The sequence below is a fragment of the Electrona antarctica genome, assembly GCF_951216825.1.
Source record: "Electrona antarctica genome assembly, chromosome: 4".
In the NCBI taxonomy this organism is placed as follows: domain Eukaryota; kingdom Metazoa; phylum Chordata; class Actinopteri; order Myctophiformes; family Myctophidae; genus Electrona; species Electrona antarctica.
Genome location: NC_136809.1, coordinates 17,951,389 through 17,975,018, shown reverse-complemented (window position 1 = coordinate 17,975,018; position 23,630 = coordinate 17,951,389). Strand labels below are relative to the sequence as shown.

At 46.5% G+C, this 23,630-nt stretch overlaps 1 protein-coding gene across 1 annotated transcript; it reads left to right on the top strand.

The window, feature by feature from the left end:
• Window positions 1-10,930: 10,930 nt before the first annotated feature.
• LOC306921196 (extracellular calcium-sensing receptor-like) lies at window positions 10,931-22,405 on the top strand (the record flags this gene model as incomplete). Its single annotated transcript, XM_079498309.1, has 9 exons — window positions 10,931-11,328; window positions 12,648-12,758; window positions 13,080-13,260; window positions 15,262-15,531; window positions 15,885-16,091; window positions 16,167-16,442; window positions 17,001-17,231; window positions 21,145-21,268; window positions 21,492-22,405. The coding sequence occupies 9 exons, from the start codon at window positions 10,931-10,933 to the stop codon at window positions 22,403-22,405; spliced, it is 2,712 nt and encodes a 903-aa protein (XP_079354435.1).
• Between the last annotated feature and the right edge of the window lie 1,225 nt (window positions 22,406-23,630).

Below are 23,630 nucleotides of genomic sequence, written 5' to 3'. Positions count from 1 at the left end.
TACTCACTGTAGCACTCTGCATGCTACAGTGATGATGAAAGACCAGTTGGCAAACAGCCAAGTGGTTTTCATGCATTATTCTCCTCTGTGTGGTAAGTTAATTGCATATTTCTATTGTTGTCTCCACCAGGCCGAAGGCATGGGGAGAGAGTATGTTTTGCACTCCGTCCGTGTGTGTGTGTCCGTCCGTCCGTCCGTCCGTCCGTCCTTCCGTCCGTCTGTGTACAGCTAATCTCCGGCACCGTTAACCCGGTCGATGCCAAACTTTGCACACACACTCCCTGGATGCCAACGATGAACCTCTGCCCCGCATTTTCCAGAACGGCCTGTTATAGCGCCACCATGAGGCAGCTTTTCACATGTTTTACCTAAAACTGCACCGATCTGCGTGAAACGTTGCATGCACACTCCCTAGAGGCCAAGGACAAACCTTTGACCTGCATTTTCCGCATCTGCCTTTTATAGCGCCACCAGGAGGCCGACTTTTGTAAAACACCTTTTTTGATATTACTCCTCCAGATTCTGTCCAAAAATCTCACAAATCGTTACACAGTATCTCTATGGTCATGTGCTCAAGTCGGATCTGTCCGATATTTCATATTCCATCATAATTGGCTATAATTGGCTTTCACAGTTTGCAAGATTGCCCCGTTTTGAACAAAAGCCTCAAATCATGAACGCAGCATGCAATTTACGTGAAATCTTTCACACATTTTCTTACTGGGCTGAGGAATATATCCCACCCTTTTCACATTGGCCTGTTATAGCGCCACCAACAGGTTGATTTTTGCAAAACACATTTTTGGAACAAAATGCCTCAAATCATCCAATTGCCATCAAAGGCAAACATGTTTATATTACTCCTAAACATCTCACACAGTCCTATCCTCCTGGTGGAGACCTGTGCCCAGAAGGGCACTTTTTCTAGTTATAATATATTTTACTCATTGTAAACAAAATCCATGCCAAGTGACTGGATAATGCGGTGTTAATATAAGAACACAGGCGCACACTGTAGTCGTAAATAGTAGTAGCTATTGCACATACAGGAGTTGAAGCCATATACTCAATGGAAATGTTATAGAGAGAAGCGCCACTGCTGTCATTTCAATGTCTCTTTTTTGCTTCCCTTTGTGTTTGCTGCTCCCCCCCCCACCCTTTATCTTTTAAGTTTAATTTGAATTACATCCACCCCAGAGAATGTCACTACAAACTATTATAAGGAGAGCCAGAGCTAGTTTTATGAGGGAGGTCTGGGAGAGAGTGGTGGTCACATGGGGCCTGGGGGAGGTAGGGGGAGTTATGTGGGCTGTGAGGGGTTTAGGGAACATTACCTGCGACAGAGTTCTCAGTTTTTTCACAGATAGCCGAGTAGTAGGCAGACATCGGGGTCGTCTTCTAGGTGCTGCGGGGTCGATGGCGCCAGGTCCGGGGCGACTTCGGACCAAGATCCTTCCGTCTCCGCGTTCTCGGGCAGCTCCGCCAGATTCCCACATTGCATGTAGTGCTGCTCGGCCGAAAACGGGGGTTCTGGAAGACTCTGCGGGTCCTGGATGAGACCTGCCTTGGCCTCCTCGGGCAGCTCCTCTGGGGAGAAGACACCAGCACTCTTGGTGCAGCTCTCGCCCGTGGACGCGGCATTCGAGTTTGAGTATGTGGTCATCGTGTCAAAGCCGTAAGAGGCGGCCGAGTTTGCAGACGGTGGGGTGGCGTCACCGCCGACGCTTCCCGAGGTTGCCTCCTCCTCCTCTGCTTCTTCTACAGCAGATAGGATGGGTTGGCGTGGAGACTGGAATTCGAAGGTGGTGTTTAAAACGGCTTGCCTATGAGGTGGAACTTCCAGCTGGGCTTCTCCCTCTTGTGTCGCTGGCCTCATCCTCCGTGGTCGAAGAAGATGAGGGGTTGGACATGGGGGCGGTGGCAGGTCCGCTCAGGACATTATCGGCCGGGAGGGTCTCGGCTTCGGCCTCCTCTTCCTCCCGGTCTTCCGTTTCCAGGTGGATTCCCAGGTCTTGGTCCTCCGGGTCATGTTGGAGGGAGAGCATTGGGGCTGGGCCTGCGTGGGTATGGAGCTGGATCTTCGCGTCTTGATTGAATTCACACAAGTCCTCAGGTGTACTGGTATCACTGCTTAGGGTGCTGGACTGGAAGACTACAGGGGCAGAGGGGTGATTTGGGCTGATGGTATGCCACGGTACCGGTCCTGGGTGCCACGGCAACGGGCCGAATCCATCCATGCAAATGTTGGCCTCTGATTTCAGTGGCTCCTCCTCTGGAACTGGAGAGTGATGGTAGGAGTCTCAGAGTCTGCTTGTAAAGGTTCTGTAGGACTTATTGGGACTAGGCCTACTGAGATCTGCCCCGCAGCAGCTATTAAAGGAGCCGTACTCTCCTACAGGCCAAGGAAGGTCTGGAGATGTCCCTCTGGGGCTGTGGGGCAGGCATGTGTCGGCTGCTGAAGATGCCAGTGGAGAGTCTTTGGCTGAATCTTCGGAGGGGACCTTTTCTGCACCCGATGTGGTCAGGGATGGAACCTCTGGGTGCGCAGCTTCTACTCCCCCTTGCGCTATAACTGGAATTTCTGTTGACTCGGCAACGCTGCTTACTGCTGCCGTTGCTACAACACCAGCAGCCTCGGAAACCCAGACGTTTTTATTTCCAGGGAGAAAAAAAAAGTCTGGGTCCAAGTCCACTTCAATTCGGCATAGAGTAGCACAAACATCACTCACTCTCTGCTGATGTCTGATCGTCTGCACCTTTGTTAAATTGACACACACACTCACACATATACACACACACACTCCTCTCTCTCTCTCTGTCGCTCTAATTAATTAGTCTCATGTCTAGCAGCTGCGCATAGTTTCTCCCGGCGGATCCTGCCGGGAGCTGCCTATGCTATAAAAAGCATAGGTGAGTTCCAGGCTACAACACCAGCAACTGTTGCCACCACAGCAGTGCTAGAATCCGGGGCTTCTTGTTCCTTGCTGGCATCAGAAGGTGGAACCGTAACGAAAAGCATGCAATTAATTTACCATTTCCCTATAGTGCTGCAATGTAACTAGTTGCATAACTTCTACAATTTTGTTCAACTTTTACGTTGAGTATTTACATTATTCTATATTTTATACTTCTACTCCACTAGGCCTACATCTCAGAGGCACATATTTGACGCCTTATACTAGTTGCTTTTCAGATTTGGATGATAAAATGTATGCTAAGCACATCATTTTATACTATTTTATATTTTGAAATTGGCTTATAGATGTGCTATTTTCCTAAATTAAACAAAACATTCTACATATAATGAAACCAAGTACAATTTTGAATGCAGGACTTTTACTCGTAACAGAGTACCATTTGTGGTATGGCTACTTTTACTTAAAGACCCTGTAAAGCAGTAATGATATTATGTATTGTCATGTATTGATCAGACAAATTTGAATGATAAAGATTGAAAATGTGTGTTAAAAAGAATCTTCTCAAATAGCTGCATCTCTGCGAGACAATACAATAAGCCATATCTCCACAACTAGTGGGACAAACTGCACAACCAATTATGTCAATTAGAAATAATTCCCTGCTTTCATATGACATGTTTCTTGTGTTGTTCTTAGTGTTGAGTCACATATTATATATTTGTTTTAATTATTCGTATTTTATAATCAAATGTTTTCCCCATATTCGAAAAATATTAATTTTAATTATAATTTATTAGTGTGGAAATGAAATGAAATTAAATGAAATGATTACTATATTTACCCAGGGTATCTGGGCTAAGCTCAAGAACTTGTTTCCAGCCAGGCCCTGCTCATAGAACATTTCATCGTAGTGGTTCAATGCCTTGTTCAAGGGCACTTCAGCGGTGGTAATTTTTAACGTGTCGGACCGCTGATTCGAACTGGCGACCTTCCGGTATCAAGACCGCTCTGCAATCCGTTCGGCCACCGCTGCCACTAGCCCTAACAGGGCAACCAGACTATTGTTATTGTACATTTGGATACTTTGCCGCACTACTCCCACAGTTTATAATGGGGAAATCGAAGACTAAATTTAAGTATTTTTTTCCCTTGGAGACCGTAAGCGCCATATTTACAAGACTTGGGGGAGGTTCATAATAATTATGAAAATTAATTGAAAGGGAATTACATCATGGTGGCGCTATTACAGCCAACCGTAAGTTGTCAAATCTAAATTTATTTTTCCATGGATTCCTTGGGTCATGATGCATTTCCACATATAGGCCACGCCCATTTTCAAATCCTGCAAACTTGAATTTTCTCCAAAACACACTTTTGGCTCCTCCTACAGATTTTGTCCAAATCTCACAAAAATCGGCACACATGATCTCCGGACCTATCCGATTAAAAGACCAACTGCAGAATTTTGGTAGTGCGTATACTTCGGCCGTAATCGTCGTCCGAAGTTAGTAGGAGGGGCCTATTTTACAAAAAATGCCACAAATCACGAACGGAATGTCCAAACCATCCCAAATTTGAATCACATGTCCCGGGTGGTTCAATCAACCAAGTTCCAAAAGCAATTCCATTTTCATCCATAGGGGGCGCCGCAAATGCGAAAAATGTAACCGATTGTTGCAAAAACATGATTTTGGGGGGATAAATGCCCTCCGAATTACTTACGCATGATCACAAGGTTGACGCGACATTGTAATTGGCTAGCAACATTAGTGGGAGGGGCCTATGTAAGCGACTGCGGCAACCACACTTTGCACTTTTTCAAAATTGCAACCTTTCCAGTTTATATTCATATTTGAATAGAAAAGAGAGGTCACACACAATGCATCGGATCGCGACGCATTGTGAGCTTGTAGATCAGCTATTTTCAAATGGTCGAAATGTATATAGGGTTGAAGTGGTTACAGTAATGTATGTTTTTCTAATCAAAATGTAAATCTCCAAAGTAACTAGTAACTAAACTTTTCAAATAATTGTAGTGGAGTAAAAGTACAAATGTTGGCTCTGAGATGTAGTGGAGTAGATGTAAATGTATTGGAAATTGGAATACAGTCAAGTAAAGTACAAATACCTCAAAATTTTACATGATGTGTTTTCTTTTTAATATGTAGCGTTGGATTTCTTGATTTCTCTCTCTCTTTCTCTCTCTCTCTCTCTCTCTCTCTCTCTCTCCTTTTTCTTTCGCGTAAGCAATCACATTTGCATGCGTGTGTTCGCCCATATGGATGGTTGATGAGGAGGGGGACTCGGGTACAATTTTCCTAGCAAAGATTGATATCACAGTTGAAGTAATAAGGTTATATTGGCTAGTTTTTTTTCGGTTCCGAGAATGTGATTGCGATGACGCATTTTCACACTGTATCAACACAGTATCAGTTGTTTTTTCAAAACAAAAGAGGGCACTGTTATGATAGTAGCCCATGCACAGTACATCTTAGTCTATGTACTTGAACTTGAGATACAGTGTACTTGATATGTATTGTGTACTGCCGGTACTGTAGCATACTTTATAGATAGGCTACAAGAGACATCTAGGCGGCAGCAAGGTCAGCCTTGCTGCAGTAGGCACGTTCTTCTGTCTCATATCTTATTGTCACGTCATTATGATCCAGCACTATATATGTTTCCTGTTTGTGTAATAAACTTTGTGAACCTTAGCGTGATACTGTCTCGTGTCTCGTTAATTTGTTCTCCCGGGTACCCGCCGGCCGCCGCCGCAGTCGCCGTACCAAAGGAATACTTCAACTGGATTGTCACACACCACCCAGCCTGCACACACTACCTGTCTGTCAGAACGAGGGTCCAGTACTTAGATTACAACAGTTATTATAGGCAAATTATTAAAATCAACAAACTTCCCAGTTAGTATTGTTTAACTGCATCATTTTTGAAGGCCTCTGGATTCAACATGTTAAGGTATTTTGTGTGATATATTCTTTGTCTAAAGGCCTATAAACAATATTCTCTGTAAGGTTAGCACCAGCCATTGTGCACATACCGTATCATCCATCCATGGTAATTATTTCAAAAGTGTATTAGACGAACTCTAAGGAGCTGTTTGCATCAATGCTTGCCTTCTAAAGGAAACCCTTCCTAACGCCAGAGTTTAGTTGAAAATATTTAAGCTCATTTAAGCTGTGAAATGTGAAAGTAGCCAAATACTTTCAGATTTTGTCCAAACATCACACGAATCAGTACACACTAAACATGATCTCTATAGTCATGTGATCAAGATGGAGCTGTCCGGTTTCTTTTCTGACGAAGTGTTGAAGTAGTTCCGGATCCAAGCACTTTTCCCATAGGATCGATCGTAAAGTGAGAATTAAAAGATTGTTCATTAGGGTTCATATTCCAATCGTGTCACTTTTGAATGTGAAACAATCGTGTTTGTTTTGCTGAAATCCAAAATCAAATGCAACAATATTCTGGAATTTTATGTTTCTGTAGATTGGCAGATTACTGACAGTTTGTATGGTAGGCCTACATTTAACCAGTGTTACTCCACAGTGTTTCACCTGAGCCTCATGACGTTGGTGTCTTTACCTATATGTTTTCAATGCTTCTTTCACATGAGATCATTTCGTTGCTGTCCGGAAGAAACCACCTAACTCCATTCTTTTTTTCATAAATCAGTGCTATTGAACACACTCCAGATTTGCCTTGAAATCCATGCAAAATCCATGAAAAAACATGGAAAATCCGCAAAATGTTGGGAAAGTCGGCCCCAAATCAGTCCCCCCGCAATTATGAAATGCCCCCTTTTTTAAATGTTGGTTTTCTGGAAAAGGATACAAATAAAACTATGTTGCTATATCAGTGGTTCTCAAACACGTGTGTGCGTGCGTGCGTGCGTATGTGTAATAGATATATTATAGGACACAACATTATTTTGATATGATAGGATTGTTAATGTAGGCCTATATTAAGCCCTGCCTCTACTGCCTCTGACCAAATGGGTGCATGCATGCTGTGAACGATTACGTAATTATCATTCTGTGGCACAGGGGATGGCACAGCACAGATGGGCGGTGTGAAAGATTACGTAGTGGCACAAGGGTGGCACAGGGGATGGCACAGCAATGTGTATAAAACATATAGTAACTGGACAATGGCTTTAGAGAGGGGAGGGGGGTGTTAGGACAGTCATGAGGGCTTCTCCAGAACTATACATGTACTTGAGCGTGATTCTGTTCTCTTCATTCTCTGCTTTGTCTACCTCATCTTCCTCTTCTTGTGAGTTGCAGGCACTTTTTAATGTCAACAGCATTTACAAGGCGGGGGACTTTGTTCTGGGTGGTTTGTTTGAGATCCACTACAGCCCTGTCTTCCCTGAGCTGACTTTCACCTCCAAGCAACAGGAGCCCACTTGCACTGGGTAGGTTTCACAAATACTGTACAACAACAGCAATCAAGAGAACATGGAACAGTCTTGTTAGATATGTGTAGGTTGCCTACTTGCATATGTCTACAAAGATATATAAACATGCAATGTTACAGAACATTTTATGTGTTAGTTTTTACACTGCGTGGTTCAGAGCGGCCCAGGTCATGGCTTTTGTAGTTGATGAGATCAACGGAAACCCCAGCCTGCTGCCCAATGTGACTCTGGGGTACAGTATCTATGACATCTGTATCATGCTGGGAGTCGGGTTCCGCGCAGGCTTGTCATTGATCAGTGGGAGAGAGGAGCAGTTTCAGTCGAATGAGACGAGCTGTGTTGGGTCTCCTCCAGTACTCGGAGTAGTGAGTGAGTCCTCAACAAATTCGATTGCCGTCTCTAGTATACTAGGTTTGTACAGAGTTCCCATGGTAAGTTCATCACTTAGTTGAAACCCACTTTTACCATCACCAATGCTTGGTTTTGGTTACTTACTGTATTTATAAAAAAATAAATAAAGAAAATAGTAATAGTTGGGTAGTTGAATGTATCATACCATTCTAATGTTAAACCTTATGATCAAACACTGTCATCAATACATAATAAGGTTACAGCAATGGCATGAAACACAATACATTGCAACATGCGTGCACAGACGGTCTGTACTGTACTGTAATTCTGCAAACTGTCAATAAATACTTCAATCAATTGTCAAATACCTCCCTCTAGTGAGTGTAATCAATACTGCATATTCCCTCTCATTTTGCTTGTGTGCATTACTGCTGGAGCTGGAGGTCTTTATTGAAAGTGTAAAAACAAAAAAGAGAACGATTAGACGTTTTCCTTTATGGAATCTGTGTAAGAGATTCACTCACTTCCCCCTATGTACAATCTAGCCCAGAGATGGGCAAATTTGATGACGGAGAGGCCACTACAGTAGCCTATATTACACACTCACTCCAGAGGGTCACATTGCATACTGTCGGGCAGAAACCACTTATCTCCGTATTTTAACTTTTTCCTACTTTGTCATTCTATGTTACACAAAAGTAGCCGAAAATCTGCTTGATATATTTGAAATTAGGGATGCACCGAAAGGGAAATTCTTAGCCGAAACCGAATACCGAATATAGGAAACAGTTGGCCGAAAACCGAATACCGAATATCCGAATATGATTATGTTTCATTCCTTACTGACTGCCAGTAGGCAGTAAACAATAGTGAATATACCTCTCGCGCTCCGCGTAGGTCGAGTCTTAATATAAACAAAGTCATGTGACGTGTAGGCTGACCGTGCGTCCCGGTAGGCTATATAAGCAGGTGACAGCCCACACCCGGCCTCTTTTTTCTTCTCGCTACCTGACGTGAGTATCGTAGGTAAGTGTAGCTCCTAGAATCTGTACATCAGTTCTGTATTGCAGGTCCAAAGAGTTGTTAAGACACTATATGTGTCGTGGTGTTGACATCCTGCCTGTGGCTATCGCCGAGAGCGCAAATTGTTGTCCTCTCAAGGCTGTGGTTGTCAAATTATCACCATTTCTCTTTGTTTGTCTTAAGGATCCCTAGCTACAAACACTCTCATGTATTGTTGTTAAAGGGCTTCCTCCACACACTGGGTGTTGGCCGCGTGCTGCCGGTTTCCCACAGCACTCGCCTAATTTACCTAGTTATAATTGTTTGTTTGATAATTAAACTATATTATTTAATTCTTAATTTGATTAAGAATATATAAATAGATTCAGATTACTGGAGGTTCCCACATGGTCTGTGCCTGCACAGTCCTCGCTGGGATTGCCTAGTTAAATATCTGATTGACATTTTTGTTTGATGATTAATCTAATCAATTAATTCATCTAAATAACTTAATTTGTTTTAAAAATTCAGATTACTGGAGGTTCCCACATGGTCTGTGCCTGCACAGTCCTCGCTGGGATTGCCTAGTTAAATATCTGATTGACATTTTTGTTTGATGATTAATCTAATCCATTAATTCATCTAAATAACTTAATTTGTTTAAATTCAGACTACTGGAGGTTCCCACATGGTCTGTGCCTGCACAGTCCTCGCTGGGATTGCCTAGTTAAATATCTGATTGACATTTTTGTTTGATGATTAATCTAATCAATTAATTCATCTAAATAACTTAATTTGTTTTAAAAATTCAGATTACTGGAGGTTCCCACATGGTCTGTGCCTGCACAGTCCTCGCTGGGATTGCCTAGTTAAATATCTGATTGACATTTTTGTTTGATGATTAATCTAATCCATTAATTCATCTAAATAACTTAATTTGTTTAAATTCAGACTACTGGAGGTTCCCACATGGTCTGTGCCTGCACAGTCCTCGCTGGGATTGCCTAGTTAAATATCTGATTGACATTTTTGTTTGATGATTAATCTAATTAATTAGTTAATCTAAATAACTTAATTTGTTTAAAACAAATTCAGATTACTGGAGGTTCCCACATGGTCTGTGCCTGCACAGTCCTCGCTGGGATTGCCTAGTTAAATATCTGATTGACATTTTTGTTTGATGATTAATCTAATTAATTAGTTAATCTAAATAACTTAATTTGTTTAAAACAAATTCAGATTACTGGAGGTTCCCACATGGTCTGTGCCTGCACAGTCCTCGCTGGGATTGCCTAGTTAAATATCTGATTGACATTTTTGTTTGATGATTAATCTAATTAATTAGTTAATCTAAATAACTGAATTTGTTTAAAACAAATTCAGATTACTGGAGGTTCCCACATGGTCTGTGCCTGCACAGTCCTCGCTGGGATTGCCTAGTTAAATATCTGACATTTTTGTTTGATTAATCTAATTAATTAATTAATCAATCAAAATAACTTAAAAAAAGAAAGAGAAAAAACGTTACTGGAGGTTCCCACGCATTCTGTGGCTGCACAGCTCTCGCGGGGATTGCCCAGTTAAGTGTCAAATTGACATTAAGCTAACAGCAGGCTATCTTAGCCTGACCGGTTAGCTACTCTGTTTGCTGGAGGTTACTGACGCGTTCTGTGATCGTACAGTTCTCGCTGGTATTGCCTGGCTATACAACTGGCTTGAGACTACTGAGCTATGGCGCGTACGTCCTGTAGCACTCAGCTCCAAGTCGACGATGGACATGACTTGTGTCCGACATGCTTGGGTGTCGGTCATCTCAGGGAAGCCCTGATTGACCCATGTATGAACTGTGGCACTCTACCACTCTCTGTGAGAGAGGCTAGGCTGCGTGAGGTGGAGAACCTCCTGTTCAAAGGAAACCTCCCACCTTCTGGGGTCCCCGCTGGGGTCCCTTCTGGTGGGAGGGTGAAGCTCAAAACGCGGGTCTCGCGCAGAGCGCGGTCACCTGGCCCGGAAGAGTTCAACGGCGGCTGTCACGACTGCTCCATATCGCCATGAAATGGACGATTTGAGGGCTGAAATAGAGCGCCTTAAGGCAATAGTACGGCCACCTCCTCCCCCGCCACAGGCGGTCCAGCAGCCACCGGCTCCTCCGCCACAGGCGGTCCAGGAGCCGGAGGGCGATGATGATCTAGAATTAGATTACGGTTATGATGATGATGACGCCATGTCAACTAGAGCTTCAGACTCTATGTTCCATGACGAGGATGATATCCCCAGGGGGGCCCCTCCCCCGAACGGGTGTGGCTTGCTCAGGCGCCTATGTCTGACAGTTGCAGACATGGCGCTACGGAAGCTGCCGGTGGTGCCGGGCCAGTTGTTTGGCCCGGAGGCAAACGAGGCACTGCAGCGTAGGCAGCAGTCAAGGCAGCCTCAGAGGACTGGGGTCAACGGGCCAGAGGCTCGAGGGCACGGTCGACCCTCTAAGCCACGTGGCGCACGGGATCCGCGACGCCTGGGCTACTTGAATCCTCAGCCGCAGGCCTGGCAACGTGACCAGGCGGCAGCAGGCGGAGGGCAATATCAGCCCAGAGGTGGGCAGCGGCTTCGCCAGCCCCAGCGTGGGCGAGGACATAGCCGGTGCCCCCCCCCCCCCCCCCCAAGCCCCCATATAACCCCCCAGGCACAGCCTGAGGGTCTGGGGCAGTTTTTCACAGCAGCACCTGAATTACTGGGCAGACCATGCCAGGGATGCATGGGTCGTTACAACAATGTCCCAAGGTTACAGGCTGCAGTTCCGCCGCCGACCCCCACCACCTTCACGGGTCAGGGTGACTTCAGTCACAGACCCCGTGAAGGCCCAGTGTTTGTCTCAAGAGGTGGCCAAGCTCTTGGACAAACGAGCAATAACAACGGTTCACCCACGTTCACAGAACGAAGGGTTCTACTCCACCTACTTTCTGATCCCAAGGAAAGAAGGGTCTCTCAGGCCTATACTAGACCTAAGAGGGTTAAAGGTACCTCAAGGTCCTTCCGTTTCGGATGCTTCGCACAGTCGACGTCCTACAGGCTATCACACAGGGGGAGTGGTTCACCACAATAGACCTCAAAGATGCCTACTTTCATGTGCCTATACATCCAGAGCACAGAAAGTACGTACGCTTTGCCTTTCAAGGCAAAGTCTACCAGTTTGCCGTTCTGCCGTTCGGCCTGTCTCTGGCTCCCCGCATCTTCACAAGGTGTATGAGGGCAGCCTTAACGTCGCTATGCCTGTCGGGAGTGAAGATACTTCCCTACCTAGACGATTGGCTCATTTGCGCCCCCTCGTTCAGGGAGGCGGAACAGGTGACGTCCAGAGTCCTCGCTCACATCGAGGCACTGGGCATGACCGTAAACCTCGAAAAGAGCGCGTTGCTCCCAACGCAACAGACCACCTTCCTCGGCATGTCCCTAGCTTCGGTATCGATGCAGGCACGACCGACTGCACAGAGGGTGGGGAGAATTCGGAACCTCCTGCGGTCTTTCCGCCTGGGGGCGAGGTTGACCGTCCTAACATGGCTCAGACTGCTCGGCATGCTGACTGCAGTCTCAGCAATCACTCCTCTGGGGCTGCTACATCTACGCCCATTACAGAGGTGGTTCAATGGCCTTCACATGGACCCCTGTCTACACAGGGGGGTCAAGGTCAGAGTCACTCGCAGGTGCCTTGGTTATCTCCGCCGCTGGCGGGACAATGCATTCCTGCTGAGTGGAGTCCCTCTCGGCTTGGTCCCGGCGAGACGAGAGGTGGTGACAACAGATGCCTCGCCTCAAGGTTGGGGCGCGGTATGGCAGAGGAGGTCAGTCCAGGGGGTATGGCGCTCTCGATGGAGAGGACGCCATATCAATGTGCTAGAACTCCGGACTGTTTCCCTGGCGCTGAAGCACTTCTTGCCCTTTCTCAGGGGGAAGCACGTGCTCATTCGGACAGACAGCACCTCAGTGGTGTTTCATGTCAACCATCAGGGAGGGACCAGGTCTCTGGAGTCCCTGAGGGAAGCCCATCGCCTGTGGACGTGGGCTTATCCTCTACTTTCCTCGATGAGGGCTATGCACCTGCCAGGCAGATTAAACTCTGTGGCAGATTATCTGTCTCGTCAGAGACTGCCCCCTGGGGAGTGGAGATTGCACCCCCAGGTGGCACAGTTGATATCGGATCGGCACGGGGTAGCCTACGTAGATCCATTCGCCTCAAAAGGCACGACTCATTGTCCTCTGTGGTTCAGCCTGGCAGAGACCAGTGCCCCACTCGGGATGGACGCTCTCGCCAACGCTTGGCCGAGAGCGCTCCTTTATGCATTTCCCCCGATCCACCTGTTGTTGCCTGTGCTTCACAGGGTGAGATCGTCAGATGACAGAGTTCTCTTGGTGGCCCCCAGGTGGCCCTCGAGAATATGGTATTCAACGCTCCTCAGTCTGTTGAACGGGGATCGATGGCAGCTTCCAGTGAGGATAGACCTCCTGTCCCAGCTGGACGGGAAGGTGTGGCATCCATCGCCGAGCCTCCTTCAGCTTTGGGTATGGCCACTGAAAGGGATCAGTCACTCTTGAGTGGGCTAGGCCCCTCAATATGTGAGACCTTGCGAAATGCAAGGGCCCCTTCCACAAGGTTGGTGTACTCTAATTGCTGGGCTGCTTTCTCATTATGGTGCAGCGACAGGGGTCTGGACCCAGTCTCTTGCCCTATACAACACGTACTACATTATTTACAGTGTCTACTGGATGCCGGCCGTGCAGCCTCCACCTTGAAGGTGCACACGGCCGCTATATCCTTCAATCATAGCCATATTGATGGCAGGTCAGTTGGTGCGCATTACTGGGTGACACAGTTTCTGCGCGGTGCCAAGAGGTTACGCCCCCCTAGGGTGAGGCGTACTGCAGCTTGGGACCTGCCTCTGGTCCTGCAGGCATTGAGCAGGGCGCCCTTTGAGCCTATGGCTGGGTCGTCCTTGAGCTCGTTATCGATTAAGACTGCCTTTCTGTTGGCAGTTACGACAGCTAAGCGTGTGAGTGAGCTCCACGCACTTTCTATTAGCCCCGCATGCCTTCGGTGGAAGGCTAGCGGCACGGGGGTCACACTTTGGCCAAATGTGTCATTCTTGCCTAAAGGTTCTGCCCCCCGATTATGTTAACCAGGCCATAGAGTTGGCGGCATTCCATCCTCCCCCGTTTACATCCAAGGCGGAGGAAAGGGCCCACTTACTGTGTCCAGTCCGTGCGTTGCAACTGTACATTCAGGCAACACGGGATATTAGACGCTCAGAGCAACTGTTTGTGTGCTACGGCGGAAAGAATAGAGGAGGCGCGCTGTCTAAACAGCGGCTATCCCACTGGGCAGTGGATGCGATTAAGAAGGCTTATGAAGCATCTGGTAAACCTGCCCCCTCCGAGGTCATCTGCCATTCTACCAGGGGCGTTGCCACGTCCTGGGCGGCGATGAGAGGGGTGTCACTGGCGGACGTCTGTGCGGCGGCGTCTTGGACAGCCCCTTGCACGTTCTCGAGGTTCTATCGCCTTGATGTGGCCTCTGGATCCTCACTGACGTCAGCGATCCTGCCACTGGCTGCTACGGCAGTTTAGTAGGTTGGTTCGATTCCTCGTGACACTTCTGGTATGAGTCATCCACTATTGTTTACTGCCTACTGGCAGTCAGTAAGGAATGAAACATAACGCAAGTTACGAATGTAACTATGGTTATGTGAATTCCTGGATGACTGCCAGTAATAACGGTCACTCGGAATCTTTCAGGGCGAGAAGATTCTTAAGAGGCCGGGTGTGGGCTGTCACGTGCTTATATAGCCTACCGGGACGCACGGTCAGCCTACACGTCACATGACTTTGTTTATATTAAGACTCGACCTACGCGGAGCGCGAGAGGTATATTCACTATTGTTTACTGCCTACTGGCAGTCATCCAGGAATTCACATAACCATAGTTACATTCGTAACTTGCGTTAATATTATATATCTTTTTTCCTACCATTGCTGTCATGGCCGTACCTTAAAACTACCTGATTTATGGCAAAATAAATGGTTATGGCAAAACTTAACTTAACTAATAATCACTATTATGGGTCCATAACACATTTATTCATCTCTTTTGAATGCATTAATTGCATACACTATTCGGTGATATATTTTCTGCCTATAGTATTGGGGCCGAAAATGAATTTTTAACCATTTTCTGCCGAATATTTTCTGTGGTCGAATATTCGGTGCATCACTATTTGAAATGGAATCCTGAAATATTTGTATAAACTTTTTTAATTTCAAATTATTTAGAACTAGCCTACTTATGTTAACTTTAGGAACTCAAATACAAATTCATTAAAAAAGACAATGTAGCACTATAGTCATTGAGCTAAGATAGACTGAAGTAATTATAGCGGGTTATCTTTGCATGTTTGGAATTATAACAGCTGTAAAGGTGAGGGCCGCATGAGGCCCCCGCGGGCACTCAGTTGCCCATATATGATCTATTCTAGAACTTGCATGTCCTTCCATTCTTCATCCAATCAGGTGCAAGCTATGCTCCAGATAATGAGGCGTTTTGGGTGGACCTGGTTTGGATTGGTGATCATTGATAATGACTATGGACACAGCGCTGCCAGGTCCTTCCGGTCTGAGGTGGAGCGGTCCGGGTTGACTTGTCTGGCGTACGTGCAGGTTCTGCCCACGGACGGTGACCCAGCCGAACTTAAGAGGATTGTCACTGTGATGAAGACATCCACAGCTCGTGTCGTCATTGCATTTGGTTATGATAACCATATGGTTAAACTCCTGGAGGAGGTTGGGGTTATGATACATGTTCATTATGGTCATTCATGATTATAGGGAATCTGAAATTAGCTATATTAAAGTTGAGACATTCTTTCAGAAAATTAAGTAGGTTGCTTTGTTGTTGTTTTTGTTGTTTTCGCAACCATTTACTTATTGCAGTGCAGCAATTTAATCACTCATTGGAACCAACAATTCCATTTATTTATTGCAATGCAATTTAATCACTCATTGGAATAAACAATTCCAATGCTCAGCAATTGTTTATTTATTTTTCTTACATTTTTTTGCCTTATTTTGCTTTTTATTTGGCCATTAATGAGAACTGTAGCACATACACACATATATTCTGTTCAACACAACAGGTGGTAAAGCAGGATGTGGCAGGTCTGCAATGGATGGCCAGTGAGGTCTGGTCGACATATACTGTACTCCAGACTCCTGCCTTCATGCCGTACCTGAGAGGCACCCTGGGTATCGCCATCCGTCGTGGAGAGATACCAGGTCTCAAGGACTTCTTGTTAAAAACACATCCTGACCACCACCCTGACAAGAGACGTAAAAATAACCTAGTGAGTATTTTGTTTCATTTAGTATCTAAGTATTTACTTTTTATATGTGGCCAAGTCTTCATTGTGTTTCTTCAGGTGAAGCAGTTTTGGGAGCACACATTTCAGTGTAAATTTGCACCCCTTCCACCAGCGTGGGTGGATGCTGGTGGAAGGGTGTGTACTGGACAAGAGGACCTAGGAACAGCAGAGACTCCACTGCCTGAAGTGTCAGACCTCAGATATGAGTATAACGTGTACAAGGCTGTGTATGCTCTGGCCCATGCCCTCCATGACATGCTGCAGTGTGTGCCGGGAAGGGGGCCTTTCACTGGGCACAGCTGTGCCAGTTCGCTGAAAATACAACCATGGCAGGTGGGATATTAATTCACAGTGCTGTTTCAGTTAAAGTTTCTATAGATGAACCCACATTTGTAAAAATAATATTTAAATATGACATTATGAAAGGCAAGACATTTTTATTTGTATACAGAGTGGTTGTTTCGTAACGTCTCCCTGTCTCTCCAGCTCTTTAATAAACAGAAAATGCATCTAGAGATGAATTGCACATTTCCTCGAATTAGGAGAGAGAACATCACAAAGAACATTTATAAGCTTGTGTTTCAGTTCCAGTTTTGTCTGCTCATTTATTTGTTGAATCACTTCCAATTTCACTAACACGTATTTGATTGAATGAGCCCCCCTACACACACACATCGCGCACGCACGCACACACACACACACACACACACACACACACACACACACACACACACACACACACACACACACACACACACACATGATTTCTCTAGGCCTATTTCAAGGGTGTAGTTAATACATCAATCCCTGACAATGTGTCTAGTGTTAATGTGATTGCATACAGTAGTTTTTAGTTGTTGTGTCTTCCTTCATTTCCTTCACTATTTCTAGCTTGTGTACTACCTGGAAAAGGTCAACTTCACCACATCATTTGGTGATGAAGTATCCTTTGATGAGAACGGTGATCCCATACATTCAATCTATGATGTCATGAACTGGGTGTGGCTCCCCGACGGAAGTGTAAAGGTTCAGAATGTAGGTGTGGTCAAGAAGTCGGCCTCCGGAGATAACGAACTCATCCTTGATGGAGACACAATTTTCTGGAGCTTTGAATCCACAAAGGTCCCCTTATTGGCTTTCTAAAATATCTAATGTTGAGCTCGTTATGAGAATGTAATTTACTCGAGTCCAGTGGTTTACAACTTTGTCTGGATCAGGGCTCACTTGGACAGTGTGCATTTTCTAAGCATGTTTATTTTAATGATCAATCACATTGGTATTCAGGCAGTACGACTCTGAGTGTGTGCTGGTATTCAGGCAGTACTACTCTATTTGACCTGTATGTCAATACTGTCACGATCTGTGACGTATTATGTTTTCTTGTGTACCCTGTTCTTGGTTTGTTATTGTTTTACCCTTCTGTTGTGTTCCTGTGATTTTGAAGTATTGTATTTTCCTTGTTTCTTAGTTGCAGTTTTGCTTTACACTGTGAACCTTTATTTTGTAGTCTTGTTTTGTGCCTTCCTGTCTGCCCCTGTAGTTCTGTTCCTGTCTTGTCTCACTAGTCCTGTGATTGAGTGTTTCCACCTGTGTCCCCTTAGTTCCCCAGCCTATCCCAGTGTTGATTGTCAGTGGTGTTCACCTGTGTCTAGTTTTCCCATGTCTATAAGTATGCCCTTGTGTTTTCAGTTCCTTGTTCGTTCGTAAATTGTTGTCTGTGTTATTTAGCTCCTCGTGATTCCTTGTATTTTCCTAGTCCTAGTGTCATTTTCTTGCTCCTAGTGTTCCCTAGTTTATTTCTTGTTCCTGTGTTTGTTCCTGTCCCTCTGGTTTTTGGTTAATAAACCACCGTGCACTCGACCTGCCTTGTGTCTGCCTCATCCTCTGCTTTTGTCCTGCGCTTGGGTCCTACACCTCTCTGCCCCGCACCGTGACAGTACGAACGAACCCTAATGGACCCAGCGGACAATGCAGAGGTGGACGAGTTTGCAGAACTTCTCCTCTCCATGAGTTCCACAATGGAAGACTGCCTTCGTCCATCCACCAGTGCAGAGCAGAAGATCCTGTCTGTGAAACAGGTTCTCCGCTTGGCCTACTCCAGGCCCGACCTAGCAGGCAAGCTGGATGGATTTATAAAGGGGTTGTGGGCTGCCATAGGCAATGCTCCTGCTAGCATTCGGGCCACTAGCCTTCGACCTGCTTCACCGCCTGCTCTCCAGCCTGCTAGCCCGCAGCCTGCTTCACAATCTGCTTCCCTGTCGGCTCACCAGCCTAGCTTGCCCTTCACCTGGAAGAACTTTGGGGTGACTAGGGAGGTGTTTTTTGAAGATGGTGAGTTTCTTGAGCAACTTGCTCAATATTGGAGGAGGGACATTGAATTCGCCCAGTATTTGGCGTTTTTCAGGTGGGAGAGTCGTGGTGCCCCTCATCCCCAGTGGGCACCTCCTGGTTCGATGTCTCCAACCCCCTCTACAATTCCTGCCTGTTTTATTCCTGTGTCACCTGAACCTGCTCCGCCGCCCGGCATCCAGGAGCCTCCGCCGCCCGGCATCCAGGAGCCTCCGCCGCCCGGCATTCAGGAGCCTCCGCCCCCCGGCATTCAGGAGCCTCAGTCCGGCATTCAGGAGCCTCAGCCCGGCATTCAGGAGCCTCAGCCCGGCATTCAGGAGCCTCAGCCCGGCATTCAAGAGCCTCAGCCCGGCATTCAGGAGCCTCCACCGCCCGGCATTCAGGAGCCTCCGCCCGGCATTCAGGAGCCTCCGCCGCCTGGCATTCAGGAGCCTCCGCCGCCTGGCATTCAGGAGCCTCCACCGCCCTGCATCCAGGAGCTTCCACCGCCCTGCATCCAGGAGCCTCCGCCGCCACCCGACACTTGTCCGCCTGCAGTCCTACCTGCAGCCCTGTCTCGTCCGTCTGCAGTCCCGCCTGCAGCCCCGTCACGTCCATCTGCAGTCCCGCCTGCAGCCCTGCATCCAGGAGCTTCCACCGCCCTGCATCCAGGAGCCTCCGCCGACACCCGACACTTGTCCGCCTGCAGTCCTACCTGCAGCCCTGTCTCGTCCGTCTGCAGTCCCGCCTGCAGCCCCGTCACGTCCATCTGCAGTCCCGCCTGCAGCCCTGTCACGTCCATCTGCAGTCCCGCCTGCAGCCCCGTCACGTCCATCTGCAGTCCCGCCTGCAGCCCTGTCACGTCCATCTGCAGTCCCGCCTGCAGCCCCGTCACGTCCATCTGCAGTCCCCCCTGCACCCCCGTCACGTCCATCTGCAGTCCCGCCTGCACCCCCGTCACGTCCATCTGCAGTCCCGCCTGCAGCCCCGTCACGTCCATCTGCAGTCCCGCCTGCAGCCCCGTCAAGTCCATCTGCAGTCCCGCCTGCACCCCCGTCACGTCCATCTGCAGTCCCGCCTGCACCCCCGTCACGTCCATCTGCAGTCCCGCCTGCAGCCCCGTCACGTCTATCTGCAGTCCCCATGTCAGTTTTCCCTGCTGACAACCAAGGTGAACTTTGTGAACTGTTCCCCCTGGTCCCCACCGAAGCCGAGGAAGCACTCCTGCTGCCGGACCCCGGGCCTATCGTCCAGTTGCCAGAGCCCGGGCTTGCACTACAGCAGTTATTCTGTTCCTCGCTCCCAGTGACTGTGTCTCCTTGTCCCCAGGTTCCCCTGTTTCCATGCCCTTCTACTCCTCCAGTTTCCCAGCGTAGCCCCCTTTCTCCGTCTGCCAGCCCCTTTGTCCCCCAGGTCTCAGGCCATCAGTTTCCCCAGGCTACGTCCAATCCCCAGCCACCTCTGTTCCGTTCTGGAACGTCCTGCCCGTTGGTTGCCCCACCTACCAACCCGTTAATCCTTCTGTCTGTCTGTCTGTCCGCCTGTCTCCCCCTCTGCTTGTCTGCTAGTGTGAATGCCAGTCTGTTTGTCCGTCTTTCGACCCCCCAGTCCTCCTGTCGCCCTTCTGACCCCTTTACCCGCCTATTGTGTCAAACATCATGTCTGTCTGCCTGCCTGATTGTCTGTCAGTTGATCTGTCTGTCCCTTGGTTTGTCCCACCTGTTGTCTGTGTGTTTGTCTGTGTGTTTGCCCGCCTGCCTGTTTGTGTGTTTCCTTGTGTAGTTGTTTCTGTGTTTTGACTGTTTTTGCCCTGCCCAGTCACTGCCAGTCAGTTTAGTCCTGTGCCCAGTACTTTTTCTAGCCCCTGGTCCCGTGTCCCAGTGCCCCTCCTTCCAGACCCCCACCACCCACCCTGCTCGATGTTCTGGACTTTGTTTATTGTTTAGGGATGTCTGGAAGCCATCCCTTGAGGGGGAGGCACTGTCACGATCTGTGACGTATTATGTTTTCTTGTGTACCCTGTTCTTGGTTTGTTATTGTTTTACCCTTCTGTTGTGTTCCTGTGATTTTGAAGTATTGTATTTTCCTTGTTTCTTAGTTGCAGTTTTGCTTTACACTGTGAACCTTTATTTTGTAGTCTTGTTTTGTGCCTTCCTGTCTGCCCCTGTAGTTCTGTTCCTGTCTTGTCTCACTAGTCCTGTGATTGAGTTTCCACCTGTGTCCCCTTAGTTCCCCAGCCTATCCCAGTGTTGATTGTCAGTGGTGTTCACCTGTGTCTAGTTTTCCCATGTCTATAAGTATGCCCTTGTGTTTTCAGTTCCTTGTTCGTTCGAAAATTGTTGTGTGTTATTTTGCTCCTCGTGATTCCTTGTATTTTCCTAGTCCTAGTGTCATTTTCTTGCTCCTAGTGTTCCCTAGTTTATTTCTTGTTCCTGTGTTTGTTCCTGTCCCTCTGGTTTTTGGTTAATAAACCACCGTGCACTCGACCTGCCTTGTGTCTGCCTCATCCTCTGCTTTTGTCCTGCGCTTGGGTCCTACACCTCTCTGCCCCGCACCGTGACAAATACACGAGATCAGAACACTGGTATCGGTATTCGGTATATCGGTATCGCCTAACACAGAAATTGTGGTATCGAGATTGGATCGGGAACTGAAAAAGTGTATCGGGATATCCCTAGAATCAATGCATTGTTACTTCCCTTTGTAGCCTCCTCAGTCAGTGTGCAGTGAGAGCTGTTCTCCTGGAACCTGGAAGGCCAGAAGGAAAGGAGAACCTGTCTGCTGCTTTGACTGCAATGCTTGTTCTGAGGGAGAGATCAGCAATCAAACAGGTTGGTTCATACTTGGTTTACTGGTCCATAGCCTGGTTACTATAGCCCATAGCCTGTTATACTAGTCCATACCCTGTTTACTAGTCCATACCCTGTTTACTAGTCCATACCCTGTTTACTAGTCCATAGCCTGTTTAGTAGTCCATACCCTGTTTACAAGTCCACCCCCCACTTGAGGATGATACTTAATTGTCTGTCCCTTTAACCTTGGTGTCTTTGTTAGACTCTACAGTGTGCATCAGTTGTCCAGAGGACTTCTGGTCCAATCCCCAGCATGACCACTGTGTCCCTAAGAGCGTGGAGTACCTCTCCTACCACGAGTCCCTCGGTATCTCCTTGACAACCATCGCATTGTTCGGCACTTTTATGTGTGTCATTGTCCTGGGGATCTTCGTCTATCATCGAGACACACCCATGGTACGCGCCAACAACTCAGAACTCAGCTTCCAACTTTTGCTGTCACTCAAACTATGCTTCATGTGTTCACTTCTGTTCATTGGCCGCCCCAGACTATGGACTTGTCAGCTGAGGCATGCAATATTTGGGATCAGCTTTGTGCTGTGTGTCTCGTGTATTCTGGTAAAGACTATGGTGGTGTTGGCTGTGTTCAAGGCCTCCAAACCTGGGGGTGCAGACATTATGAAGTGGTTCAGTGCTATGCAGCAGAGAGGAACACTTATTGTTCTTACTTCTATCCAGGCAATAATCTGTATAACCTGGCTGGTATCTGCCTCACCAACTCCCCATAAAAACACACAATACCTCAGTGATACGATAGTCTATGAGTGTGAAGTGGGATCAACAGTTGGTTTTGCAGTGTTACTAGGTTATATTGGCTTACTGGCACTCCTCAGTTTTGTCCTAGCATTCATGGCACGGAATCTTCCAGACAACTTCAATGAAGCAAAGTTAATCACTTTCAGCATGTTGATCTTCTGTGCCGTGTGGATAGCCTTCATCCCAGCATATATCAGCTCTCCAGGCAAATATGCAGATGTAGTGGAGGTATTTGCTATTTTAGCATCTAGTTTTGGCCTTTTGGTGGCGCTGTTTGGACCAAAGTGTTATATAATGCTTTTAAAACCTGAGAGAAACACTAAGAAGGCCATCATGGGTCGTGGTGCCTCCACGACATAGGAGCAGAAATCAAATTATACTAACATTTTCCATGTGTGTATTTTATAACAATGTGTATTATGGATATGTTTGTATTGCTGAAAACCTTGGGTATGTTTTCTTCTAGATTAAATTAAAAGCAGTAATCCAGTTGCAAGCATCTATCATAAATACAAATTGCTTACAAATTTTGTGTTTTTAGTCCTTTATAGATAAGAATAAAGTGCACAAGGTTGTGGTTATTATAGGCAAATTATTAAAATCAACAAACTTCCCAGTTAGTATTGTTTAACTGCATCATTTTTGAAGGCCTCTGGATTCAACATGTTAAAGGTATTTTGTGTGATATATTCTTTGTCAAAAGGCCTATAAACAATATTCTCTGTAAGGTTAGCACCAGCCATTGTGCACATGCCGTATCATCCATCCATGGTAATTATTTCAAAAGTGTGTTAGACGAACTCTAAAGAGCTGTTTGCATCAATGCTTGCCTTCTAAAGGAAACCCTTCCTAACGCCTGAGTTTAGTTGAAAATATTTAAGCTCATTTAAGCGGTTAAATGTGAAAGTACATGTGAAAATACTTTCAGATTTCCCTTCAAAGAGTATGTGTTATTAATACCTCTGACATCAGTAAATAAGTAGTCCATATTTTGTTGAAACCTCTGCATTCGGCATCCACCTTTATTTTTTTGAGCATTTTTCTGACATTTTTTAGCTAAAAAAACCCTGAGTACATAATCCATTCATTTTTAGTACATAGGCCTACTTCATTTCTTAGGGGGCACTGTTGTGGGTAGTTCAGGAAGTGAGGTATGAGGAACAGGTATAAAAGTTCCAGGAAGTGACAGGCTTGGCTTCCATTTTGGGTCTGGAAGAGTGTTTGGTTTGTTTGGTGACCAAACAAACAATTATCTATTTGACCAAACTTTGGTCAAATAAACGCTTTATAGCCTACACAGTATACTGTACTATAGTACACATCAATCTGAATCCCAAATTTAAATTGTGAAATATTGAAGTTGATCATGTTTGTTTCCTAATCAAGGGAAGTTATATGGATAGGCCTATTAAGATATTTCAATTGTATGGACTGAAGCAGCAAACCTCTGTGGTGTATTTTCACACACAACTAACCACTAAAACTCACTAAACTAGAGAAGACTCTACTACAGCAAACTTGTAGTCAGAAACGCAGGCAGAGAGATGAAATGGAGATCCATGTTGACCATTTATTTCAGACCAAA